Consider the following 12,526-nt stretch of genomic DNA (forward strand, 5'->3'; position numbering starts at 1 on the left):
TCTTGGCGTATTCTTTTGAACTTGCACTATTCAGTGCAACCCATGGAACTCGTCCAGTGTTGGTGTGAACTGAGTGCGCACTGGTGCGCATTAACTTTTGTCCAATCGAAAACGCTATAAACCTAGCACGGCGCTAGTGCTGCACCAGTTTTCCCAGTGGAAAACGCTATATGTTTGTTTCCACCATGCACGCGAGTGCGTGGCGCTGTGGGCCTGTGTGGCTGTGGTGACTGGTGTTTTCTGCCTATTTCTCCTCTTTCTTCCTGTCATCGTACTATTCTTTCAAATTTGTTTTTCCATGGCATCTCCCGAGTCGAAATCGCCTGAGCAGTCCGAGAAAAACCGGAAATATGATCGCCAGTTAAGGTAAGCTGATCAGTCGAGGTAAGCATCAGTTATGTATTTTGAGGCTACGATTAACACAACTTTAACCAACTTATCTTCCTTGTTTTTTAATGAGAGAATTTTGAGTCACCATTTTTAACTTTAGTTACTTTTTTCTTAAAAGTTTTTTTTTTCTAATGTAACATAAGATATTATGATATGTGATTATTATCTAATTTTTACTCCCGGCAGATTATGGGGTGACCATGGCCAAGCATCTTTAGAAGCTGCTCATGTCTGTGTCATAAATGCCACTGGACTTGGCACAGAGGTACTGAAATCGCTAGTGCTTCCAGGTATAGGGGCGTTCACCATAGTTGATGGCAAAAAGATCACTGAGGAAGATATCGGGACTAAGTATATATACAATATCTTAGGACAGGATCTTAAAATGTAGCTCGATACAACATATTAAATGAATTTGGCTCAGTTTTTTTCTAGAAACTGATAGTGTTGGAAAATCCAGAGCACAAGTGGCTACTCAAATGCTCTTGGAAATGAATCCAGACGTGACTGGCGATTATATCGACGAAGAACCTGAACAAATTTTATCCAACAGCCCAGACTTTTTTAATAACTTCACTGTAGTTATGGCAACTGCATTGACTGAAAAGTAAGAATAGCAATTGTTGATTATAATCTATGATGAAACTATATGATACATATTTTTTAAGTATTGTTTCTAGCATTAGGATAAAATAATAATAAATATGTTCTTGGGAATATTTTCAGAACATTGATTCTTCTGTCGAAAAGACTTTGGGAACTAAATATTCCTCTGATAGTATGTAAAAGCCTAGGCTTTGTCGCATATATGCGGATTCAAATAAAGGAGCACACAGTTGTAGAAACCCATCCAGATAATGAAATGCTAGATTTACGTCTAGATAGGCCGTTCGATAGCTTGAAGAAGCACATAGATTCCATAAATCTAGATGAAATGAGCTTTAAAGATCATTGCCATGTACCATATTTAATTATCTTGTACAAATATTTAGAAAAATGGATTTTGGAGCATGGCACTTTACCAACAACTTACAAAGAGAAACAGCAGCTCAAAGACATGATAAAGAGTGGCATGAGGCGCGATGAACACGATTCATCTAATAGTGAGGAAAATTTTGAGGAAGCTATGAATTCCGTAAATAAATGTTTAAGAGTGAGCGATATTCCCGATAGCGTCATAAATATTTTAAATGATGATCGTTGCGTCAATTTGACAGCGAAGGTATCAATGAAATATTATATATTTATATATGATTCATATACTGTTTGAAAATTGATCGGTATATTTTAGAGCAGCTCTTTCTGGATTATTGCAAAAGCGGTGCGTGATTTCGTTGATAATGAAGGAAAAGGACTGCTACCACTTAAGGGTAACCTGTCCGACATGACTGCAGACACTGAAAAATACATTGCACTCCAACAAATGTATAATATTAATCCTGAAATAACAGTTTATATACAATGATGATGCACAAAAAAGTAGCTCAATCTTCTGTATCAATACAAAAATAAGAGTGTTTTATTAATAAGTTTATTATCCAAAATGTAACAAATAAATGTTTAAGATGTAATTATATTATATTTAAAGAGTTATTTAATTTTATTCGCTACTTTAATTAATGTAGTTGTAATAATAATAATTTAAAAAGAATATTTAAACTTTTGTTTAATTAATATTAATGTACTCTAAGATTGTAGTACCTTTTCGTGCATTACTTTTCAATATGTTGTTATAAACGACAGATTGTGTGTGGACATTATAATCCAATCTATTTTAGTTATCATAAACAAGCAGCAGCAGATGTGGAAGCCGTATGGAGACGCACTCTGCAATTATTACGACAATTGGGAAGATCGTCAGACTCGATTTTAGAAAAAGATGTTAAACTATTTTGTAGACACGTCACTAACATTCACGTAGAAAAAGGAAGCTGTATCGCAGACGAGTATGATCCTAAAATTTTTGATACTAATATAATAGGTAATTGTCTTCAAAAAATACAAAATCATAATTTATAATTTAATTTATAATTTATAATCATGAAACAAGTAACGTTTTTTGTATGTATAATAGTAAAAAGAATTTTACTTATAACTATAATTATAATAATAAAAAGAATTTAAATTATAACTGATTATAGTATAATAAGAAAGAATTATAATTACACTCTTTATATAATTTTTTCTTGTAATTAGTAACTGCTGGTATATACTGCTCTTAACGACTCCACAATTTTTTACAGTTCAAAATTTAGAGAATCCAGAGAGTATGATGATTTATTATGTCATGCTCCGGGGAGTTGATAAATTCCAGACAGAATATAATTCATATCCCGGCGAATTCGATGATCAAGTGGAACCCGATATCGTAAAGCTTAAAGTACTACCTTTTTTTATATGTATGACGTAATTATCGCGTTACAATTGTTCTACAATCACATCATATTACAGACATGCCTCACAAAGCTGTTGAGCGAATGGGGATGTGGTCCGTTAGCCAAAGACGATTACGTACACGAGCTTTGCCGATTTGGTGGCGCGGAATTACATTCCGTTTCGGCATATCTAGGTGCGCTTGCAGCGCATGAAACCATCAAGCTCATCACGAATCAGTATAAACCTGTTCATAATACCTTCATTCATGACGCCGTCACATCAAACTCCGGAACGTTCTTCTTCTAAAATCGTGAACTATTTAATGTGAAAAGAAAAATCTATGCTATTAAAGTGATAATATAATTGTATAGCTTATATTAATTCTTTGGTTCATTAATTATTTCGAATTAAAACAAATAATTTTTTTGTGAATATTAACGTTTTTCTTTGTTTATTATTCCCATCATTTCTTTATTATTCGCATAACTTTCCATGTGATTCTAAAACTGAGATGTTACGCGTAAAGAGGAACGTTAAAAAAAAAATATATACTACTGTGTTCAAAAAGTAAGGTGAATTGTTAATTTAAACTTCCCGCGCTAATCGATTTGAGCAAACTTTTTTATTTTTATGTTGGTACTAATGTTAGTGACATCTGTAGCAAATAGCATGTGAATGTCATCATTAGTGATATAGTTACGCTTGTGTTTTCTAACCGACTAAAAGTGCTTTTGGCGATTTTGGAAATGTCTGATTTTTCTAAGCAAAGAAGTGCCATTAAATTTTGTTTGCGGAATGAAATTTCGGCTGCGGAAACGTTCAGAATGTTGCAGAAGGCCTTCGGTGAATCGACTATGTCGCAGAAAAATGTTTACAAGTGGTACAAAGACTTCAGTGAAGGTAGAGAACGTGTTGATGACTTGGAACGTCCCGGACGACCATCAACGTCAACTAATCAGCAACACGTCAAAAAAATTAAGGAATTGGTGCTCGAAAATCGTCGATTGTCAATAAGAGACCTCGTCGAGATGGTTGGCATTTCAATTGGATCCGTTCAAACAATTTTGAAAGATCATTTGGGCCTTAGAAAAGTCAAATCTCGTTTGGTGCCAAAAACACTCAATTTCCTCGAAACGGCATTGATTCTTCGTGAGTTTTTCGCCAAAAATTCCACGCATATCGTTCCGCAACCGCCTTATTCACCTGACTTAGCTCCGTGTGACTTTTGGCTATTTCCCAAACTCAAAAGACCGCTCCGGGGACACCGTTTTGAATCTATTGAAGAGATTAAACGTGAATCGCTGCGCGCTCTGAAGGCTATACCGATAAACGACTTTTTGGCATGCTTCGAGGAATGGAAAAAACGTTGGCATAAGTGCATTGTATCGGAGGGGGAATACTTCGAAGGGGATGAAATTGATTTGGAGGAATAAATAAAGATTTTTCATTTTATAACAAAATTCACCTTACTTTTTGAACACAGTAGTATATAACGAAAAGAAACAAATCTACAAATTACATTGTATGTACTACAAATAAGAAACAGCAGCTGCATAGAATATATAAGGGTGTATTCCGAATGAAAACTTCACCCGGACATGGGTGTCCATAGGTAATGTGACATTACACGTTTTTTGGACGTTTTTATTCTGAACAAGTAGTTATTGCAGAAGCCGTGATCAAATCATGCATTGAAGATTGAGATTAGCTGCGTTCAGCAGAACACAGTTTTGCAACCGTTCTATGATTCTCTGCTAAGATTGGACCATTCCTCTTGATCTAAAAGCATAACCCAATCAGCGCGAAAAAACTTCCAACAGTTGCAAAATGTTCTGCTGAACGCAGCCAATGCGGTTTCACCAAAGACTAGAGAATGGACTGCGCGATCCGTGTGTCAAAATGGTCGATAGGGATGAGAGAGAGAGACCATGACAGACGGCCATTTCTATCTCTTTCCATTCAATGGTGTAATGGGAGAGAGAATGAGAGGGAGATTGGCCATCTCCCACGGTCTCTTTCTCATTATTGTCGATCACATTTGATACACTACTTAGATACGGATCGCAGTCCATTCTCTATGGCTTTGAGTTTCACCAACGCCAATTACTTAATTCGCCGTGGAACTGACTAATCGCGTTTGCTGTTTAGTGGAATTGACCACTTATGGTTGACACTTACGGTTGATTCGGCTTAATTAGGTTGGTGAAACCGGTCCTTTGTATATAATATTATTTAACTCTAATAATATGTATCATTCATATAAAAGATTTGATATCAACAAAATTGGCGCCAAGTTAAATTTTTCAAAATTTTATGTATCAATCGTAAAAAAGATTTGATATCAACAACTGGCGCCAAGTTAAATTCCATGTAATTCGGATACCAAATTAAATAAATAATATTAACTTTAATGATATGTATCATTCCTATAAAGGATTTGATATATCAAGAACTGGCACCGAATCTTATTTCTTTATTTATTTCATCCAAATAATACTATCTTTAATTTTTATATAATGAAATCTAAGTATACGTATATCTTATTGAAGGATCTTTCTATTCCAATCCAAATGGTTTAAATTCCTCTTAAATGAAATTATTATATCACAATTCATTCAAAGACATTTTCTCTTCCAACTAAAGTAGTGGTTATTTAATTCTCTTTCAAAATAATATACAAAACGTTATCACAAAATTGCGTTACCTTCTGCAATTTTACTATTTATTCTCTTTCATAACGCATGTTTACAAATCTAAATTTATTTTTCTCAGCCTTAAACTTAATAGTATTCATAATTTACACGACTCTATAACTCAGTCGCATATATACACACACTAGATCCCACATAGACAAAAAGACATCTTTTATATTTCTAAAAGATGTCTTGGCATGTCTTCAGATGTCTTTCATTTTTTACGAAAAGACATCTTTTAGGGATCTAAAAGATGTCTTATGCAACATTTAGAGATGTCTTTTATAGATCTAGAGATATCTTAAAGATATCCTTAGATATCTTATATCGAATTTGAAGATATCTAAAAGATATCTTTTAGATATCCGGCGAAAATGTTCGAAATGCTTTAATGATATCTAAACGATATCTTTTAGATATCCGATGAAGATGTTTGAAATGTTTTAAAGATGTCTAATAGATATCTTTTAGATATCTTGAAAAACGTATTGTAGATCTTAAAAGTTACATAGCATGACAATGTTAAATTTATTAATTGAAAATTGCTGTTTTCAACGCGCTCGCGCTGTGAACAACAATTTTTAATTAATAAATTTAACATTGTCATACTGTTTTTTTTTATATAAAGAAATAGACACTTCATTTATAAAATATAATAAATTATATTTGTGAATTTTATACATAAAAACTTATAATTATAATCAAATATAGTATTACAACATTCATAAATGATCAGTATTATATTACTGTATGTGTAATATATGCAATAATTTCGTAGAAATATCTAAATAACTTCCTAGTTAGTAAAAAATTAGAATTGAGAATATATGAATTAGAATTGATAAACATCGTTCAGAAAATTGTTTAGTTTATCATATTTGGACGCAAAGCATGTAGTATACACATATGAACATATCCCATCACCATTCATTAATTACAATCCATACATTACTTATCTATTTCTATTATAATTTATCGCCATCTTAAATTTTTTTCTTATGTTTCGTGTTTTAATTAACATAAACAGTTATGTACCATAAGTACGAAACAAGTATTTTTTAGCATCATAGCATTATATATGTGTAAAGATGCATACATTTACACAAATTTAATTATGGAGTACAATTGTTATTTTATAATTATATAAAACAGACAACTAAATGTGTAAAATACTTGCATAATTACACAACCTATATGCCAATGCTATTAATTAATTAATAATCAAGACCAATTTTTTGATTATAGAAGAATTAAGATAAAGAATTAAGATAAAGAATTAAGATACTTATGTGTATAATATTTACGATGGTGCTATGTACGTATGCTTATTAATTTCGTTCAAGAGCTTGTGCTTTCTTCAGTCGATATCGCATTTTGTCTCCAGAGTGCTGCAACCAGTTTCTTATATGTTTTATAATTAATGCGATTGTGCAATCTGGTTCTTTTGTACGACTTACAACTCCTACGAATAATATATACATATTGACATTAGTAAAATAAATTTTATTAGAAACAAGTAAATTTTATTTTATACAGGGACGAATATATTAGTCATTAGTCATTAATATATTAGTCATTTATTGCAAAAGTACACTTACCAATTATACTGTTAGCAAAAGGAGAATTCGAAATTGCTATAGTATTTTTAGCACCAGTCCAGGATAACTTGTGTCCTACTTCAAATGTTAGACAATTTGTGAGTATATTTGATATAAATTTTTGTAAAGAATCACCGCCAAAACTCTTTATCTTTTTCTCCTGCAAAGAATAACGTGTACATAATAATTATTATTAATGTACATTACATATTTTTTATTATTAGGACTCGGCCATATTTCCAATAAATTTATTTAACATATATTAAATTTATTTAAAATATATATTTTTAATTAAAAAAAAAGAAATTATAAGGAAATGCATTGTATTACATAAAAAAAAATCAGATTTATTAGGACCGTTGAAATTAAAACACTAACATAAGTATAATCATATTCAAGCCTATGACGGTCAAAGCTGTTATTAATGCCTAAATAATTCACCGTGAATTATCTATATCCTATATATGTACATTCATATATATCATATTTTTGTAGTTATTCATACATAAAAAAATACTTACAAAACATTTACGAATTGTTTCATCATTTTTTAGTGTCTCGTTAAATTGAACATACTCCTCGACGGATGTAAATGGCAAATCAGGTATTAAATCCATAGTTACTTCATTGTTTCCTTCATTTCTTGGATATTTATCTCTTAAAATTGCAAGTATTTCCTGCAATTTTGTTATATTTTTAATTATTTCGTTTCTCATCTCTGTTTCAAACTGATTAAGTTGGTGGCGAATTAATTTGTTACAATCTGCAACAAAAGAAAGCATTTGTGTGTATGTACCATTCACATTTTAATCATTATCAGCATAGATATAAATTTTTCCAATAATGTTACAAATAACTTTAAAATATTTTGTATCCCAGGATTATTTCTTTACATTTTTTTATTAAAGAACTTTAAAGAAAAATATAACTTACCACAAATTTCTCGTATATCGCCGTTTACATTTACATGTTCAAGTGGGAGAACAATCTCTGGATCTATATATATACGAAATAATAAAAATATATTAAAAATTATTTAATTTCTATATAAAAGTAAGTTTGCATATATGCCGTGACAAAAAGTATACTGTTACTTAAAACCTGACTTTCATCGTTAATTTGTTGGTTGTTAAATAGTTCGTCATCGTTATGAGAATGATTTTCCTCATTATCATTGATTTCTTCAGCGTTAGGCAGATTTTCCTCATTGCTGATTCCGTCGTCAGAACTTGTATCCGTTTCATCAGTTTCACTGTCAAACACTTGGATTGAATATGGGTGTTTCTCAATATGTGGTACAATGTTTCTAGTGGTGTTTGCAGGTTTAGTGGGACTTATTTTACTATTTACGTAATTTTTCCGCCTTTGCGTTTTATATGAGATCAAAGTTGGCAGCTGTTATCTCTTGACTCATCAATCAATCTGACAATGAGGCTTCTCAAAATGTGGAATTGAAGAGGCTCTTCCGGCTGCTCCCTTTGGATCGTCAGGATAGAAGTATTGTTAGATATCGCTGAGAATGGCTTAAAAGAAGCCGAAACGTACGATTTAAACTATGTGGAACCTCTTGTGAGGTGATGTAAAAATTATTGCGAATACATTTTCTTATTATACGCACTTGATAACTGCGTCCTTTCTTTAGCTCTCAATCGCCCGATTTTTAGTCGTTATTCATTAAATTTTGTTAATATTTCGAGAGCTCAATTTATATTTTATTTATTATTTAAATTAATGTAAATAAAAAATTTGTAACATATTTAAATCAATTCTCAAACATATGACTGCGCGCCTATCTTATTATTGTCTATATTGTTTAATTCAATTTTTTAATTTTTTTAATTTAATTTATTTCAATATTTCCTTTTTTTATTTTGCGTCCATTCTTTTATTTTCTCTTTTTTCTTTATTCTTTCAATACTTGTTTTTGAGTTTCTGTAATTAGTCACTGGAAATACAAAGACGCAAATATTATTATTAAGTCCTTAATTCCGTTAAAAAATGCTTCAATTATAAAATGGGAAAATGCATTTGATTTAAATATTGTTACGTTTTATGATAAATGTATATAAAAAATTGAAAATGAGTGAAAATGAAATTTCACACATTTTCACACATGAAAATGAGTGATTTTCAATAGAGGGCAAATAGGAAAAATCGAAAATGAGTGATTGAAAAAGAGTGATTTTCAATAAAAGGCAAATAGGAAAAATCGTTTTTTAAAAATATTTCTATAATTCTTTTCTATAAAATGTTTAGAAATTTATCGACTTACGCACCTTTTCTTAAAAAGCCTTTTGTCCGTGTAGATGTAACGTAGGCTTTATTTAAACCTCCTTGACTCCTTTAATTCCTTCGTATAGGAATACTAATTTCCAATAGCCTTGTAATCCAATAGCTTTTATAAAGATTTGTTTTTCCACGAAGGACGAAAAACTTCGACCACTTCAACTGCACACAATGGAGACGCAGAAAAAAAGAATGTTGTAGATATATCTTCATTTGTTTCACAAGAGTTACACGACTGCTTTCTCGTTCTTGCTTTTTGTTTTTTTTTTAAATCTATCAATGGCTGCGTTCAGCAGACTCAACAGTTTTGCAACCGTTTTATTTAACACAGCCATCTTCATGTAGGGTTTGGAGTATGGATTGTAATCTATCAATTCGAAATCCTCGGCAATGAAATCGTCAATATCTTTAACTTCTCTAACTATCCTTAAGTTTGGAAACTCGCGCGGTTCGCGTTTTACTTGTTCCTCAAGGGCGCTTATATGGTTGACGTAGACGTAGACAGTCTCCCATTGTATGTACAAATTCTCCTGGCTGAAAAATAAAAGGAAATAAAAAATAGAACAAGATTTGTCTGGAATTTGAGTGCGGAGTATCGCGATCCTTACCTTTAATCCAGTAACATGAGCGTCAGCTCATGTAAGTCAGCAAGGAATACGATGCTATGTTAAACGGCACTCTTAAACCCATGTCTGCACTTCTTTGATAAAGCTGCGTGGACAATTCTCCGTTATTTATTGTACTATCGCATTAATTGTAAAACATATAAGAAACTGGTTGCAGCATTCTGGAGACAAAATGCGATATCGGTTGAAGGAAGCACAAGCTCTTCAATGAAATTAACAAGCATATAACTTTATATAACTTCCATAATCAATCCAGTAACATGAGCATCAGCTCATGTAAGTCAGCAAGGAATACGATGCTAGGTTAAACGGCACTCTTAAACCCATGTCTGCACTTCTTTGATAAAGCTGCGTGGACAATTCTTCGTTATTTATTGTACTATCGCATTAATTGTAAAACATATAAGAAACTGGTTGCAGCATTCTGGAGACAAAATGCGATATCGGTTGAAAATATCGTTGCACATGCGGTCGCGGGAAGACGCTTAACAGCGTATGAGGCCTTGATGGCCGACGAACACGACCCGTTGCACATGCGGTCGCGGGAAATACTATTATTTTCCTGCATATTATTCTCTTGTCTGCGAGCAAAATGTCTTGTCTTGAGCAAAATGTCTTGTTTTGTCTTGAGCAAAATGTCTTGTCTGCCTGCAAAATAAAATACAAAGTTTTATATTTTATAGTAGTCCCTCTCTCTCATTATTGTCGACCACATTTGATACACTATAGTGTATCAAATTAGCTCAAATTAACTCGATCTATATACTTAAATACGGATCGCGCAATCCATTCTCTATTAGCGTATTCGATTTACTGATTCGACCCGACTCCGAGTCAATGGTCTGTTCTGTTTAGCTGCAAAAGAAGAGCTGTATTGTGCAAGAAATGCAGCTAAAAAGAACAGATCGTTGACTCGGAGTCGGGTCGAGTCAGTAAATCGAATACGCTATATGTCTTTGCGATCGATCGAATTAATTTGAGGTTATTGTAAAGCTGCAGTTGTAAAGCTGTTAGTTGTAAAGATTAAGTGATACTCACTGCGTTAACCGCTGCAAAACTTCTTTAATTAATGCCTCCCGGCTCCCGCCTCAAAATAACGAAGCCCGTCCGGACACCCGGTGCCTGCGTCTACGACGTCGTCGTACGTCGCAAGGACGCGCGCCAAGCCGAATGCATAAACGAATGCACGCACTCGAGAGGCGAAACCGAGCTCGGAACTCGGAACTCCGGAACGCACAAATGCGAAGCGCGCGTAATTCGAATCAACCTTTATAATCGCGCAATATATAATTTAATACGGCGGTGTACGTCTGTCGCGAAACTTAAAATGTCAAACTGTCATATCAAATATAAGATGTCTTTTAAGTCATTTCTAAAAGATATCTACTAGACACATATCTAATAGATATCTTTTAAGAGAGATCATTTAGATACCTTTAATATGTCTATTAGAAATATTTTAAAGATATCTTTTAAGAAATCTTTAAGATGTCTATAGATATCTTTTAGAAGTTCTACAAAGATATCTTTGATAAAATCTTTTTAGACATCTTTTAGACATCTTTTATATATCTTCTAGAAATGTCTTGAAGATATCTTTAAAGAGATATCTTTTAGATAACTTCAAGACCTCAATGTTTACTGGGATACTTTAACTTTCATTGGGAATGCTTCTTATTTTTCTAAATATTACATTCATATCTTAGTACTGTTATTACATCGAGATTGAGATCTAGCAACGCCAAGTATTTTGACATGAAAAATTTTTTTATTTAAATTAAATTTTTTCATTTTATACGGTTAACTCTTTAATTTTTGTGATAACACTTAAATTGAGCAAGGTAACGCAATTTTGTGATAACGTTTTGTATATTATTTTGAAAGAGAATTAAATAACCACTACTTTAGTTGGAAGAGAAAACGTCTTTGAATGAATTGTGATATAATAATTTCATTTAAGAGGAATTTAAACCATTTGTATTGGAATAGGAAGATTCTTCAATAAATATACGTATACTTAGGTTTTATGCATAAAAATTAAAGATAGTACCATTTGGATTAAGTAAATAATAAAGATAGTATCACTTGAGTTTTACTTTTCATTTTGATAGTAGAATTTAACTTGACGCAACAGTTGTTGATATAAGCCGAATCAACCATAAGCCCGGATCCTCATTCCTCATACGAGCAACAGCGCTTTGACACAGAGCGCTGATTGGTGAAAAGCTGGTTGTGGGGGTAAAATTTATCTTCATCATCCGTTTTTCACCAATCAGCGTTCGGTGTCAAAACGCTGTTGCCTGTATGAGGATCCGGGCTAAGTGGTCAATTCTAGGGTGCGTTCCGTTTCACGTATGGACCGCATGGAACGCAACGCATTCTATGCGCACATTAACTCGGTTCTTTTTTCCCATGTGCATGCAGCGCATAGAGAAACGGAACGGATCCTATGCAGTTCATGCATACGATTGTAAACAGTCTAGATAAAAAATATTAGTTTAATGGGCATTTGGAATAAATATTACATTGCTGCTTTTTAAAGAATCTTGATGTTCAA

General features: G+C 32.6%; 2 protein-coding genes across 4 annotated transcripts; one reads left to right on the forward strand and one right to left on the reverse strand.

Annotated features, from left to right (window-relative positions):
- The first annotated feature begins 185 nt into the window (after positions 1–185).
- Positions 186–3,074, forward strand: APP-BP1 (Nedd8-activating enzyme E1 regulatory subunit APP-BP1). The gene is made up of 8 exons (XM_018515702.1): positions 186–366; positions 577–741; positions 815–997; positions 1,117–1,612; positions 1,682–1,815; positions 2,169–2,371; positions 2,634–2,770; positions 2,842–3,074. The coding sequence occupies exons 1-8, from the start codon at positions 299–301 to the stop codon at positions 3,070–3,072; spliced, it is 1,617 nt and encodes a 538-aa protein (XP_018371204.1). The 5' UTR covers positions 186–298; the 3' UTR covers positions 3,073–3,074.
- A 3,661-nt stretch (positions 3,075–6,735) lies between these two features.
- Positions 6,736–11,084, reverse strand: LOC108766421 (uncharacterized). Of its 3 annotated transcripts, none has more exons than XM_018515704.1 (6): positions 8,676–8,927; positions 8,164–8,533; positions 7,991–8,053; positions 7,579–7,820; positions 7,058–7,217; positions 6,736–6,921 (listed from the first exon to the last, which is right to left on the reverse strand). In XM_018515704.1, exons 4-6 carry the CDS (start codon positions 7,771–7,773, stop codon positions 6,788–6,790), a joined length of 489 nt encoding a protein of 162 aa, XP_018371206.1. In that variant the 5' UTR covers positions 7,774–7,820; positions 7,991–8,053; positions 8,164–8,533; positions 8,676–8,927; the 3' UTR covers positions 6,736–6,787. The 3 variants fall into 3 exon arrangements, 2 of the variants coding, with proteins under 2 accessions (XP_018371206.1, XP_018371205.1); XM_018515703.1 differs by having other exon boundaries at positions 8,164–8,580; XR_001940370.1 differs by lacking the exons at positions 6,736–6,921; positions 7,058–7,217; positions 8,676–8,927 and adding exons at positions 9,334–9,877; positions 9,952–10,617; positions 11,008–11,084 and having other exon boundaries at positions 7,693–7,820.
- Between the last annotated feature and the right edge of the window lie 1,442 nt (positions 11,085–12,526).

Source organism: Trachymyrmex cornetzi, unplaced genomic scaffold (genome assembly GCF_001594075.2).
Source record: "Trachymyrmex cornetzi isolate Tcor2-1 unplaced genomic scaffold, Tcor1.1 scaffold586, whole genome shotgun sequence".
NCBI lineage: Eukaryota > Metazoa > Arthropoda > Insecta > Hymenoptera > Formicidae > Trachymyrmex > Trachymyrmex cornetzi.

Coding starts and splice junctions, on each gene's coding strand:
- APP-BP1 (XM_018515702.1), top strand. CDS start 299: ATGGCATCTCCCGAGTCGAAATCGCCTGAGCAGTCCGAGAAAAACCGG. Junction 367..576: donor AAATATGATCGCCAGTTAAG/GTAAGCTGATCA, acceptor TACTCCCGGCAG/ATTATGGGGTGACCATGGCC. Junction 2,372..2,633: donor TTTTGATACTAATATAATAG/GTAATTGTCTTC, acceptor AATTTTTTACAG/TTCAAAATTTAGAGAATCCA.
- LOC108766421 (XM_018515704.1), bottom strand. CDS start 7,773: ATGAGAAACGAAATAATTAAAAATATAACAAAATTGCAGGAAATACTT. Junction 7,218..7,578: donor AAACAATTCGTAAATGTTTT/GTAAGTATTTTT, acceptor TATTCTTTGCAG/GAGAAAAAGATAAAGAGTTT. Junction 6,922..7,057: donor TTTTGCTAACAGTATAATTG/GTAAGTGTACTT, acceptor TATTATTCGTAG/GAGTTGTAAGTCGTACAAAA.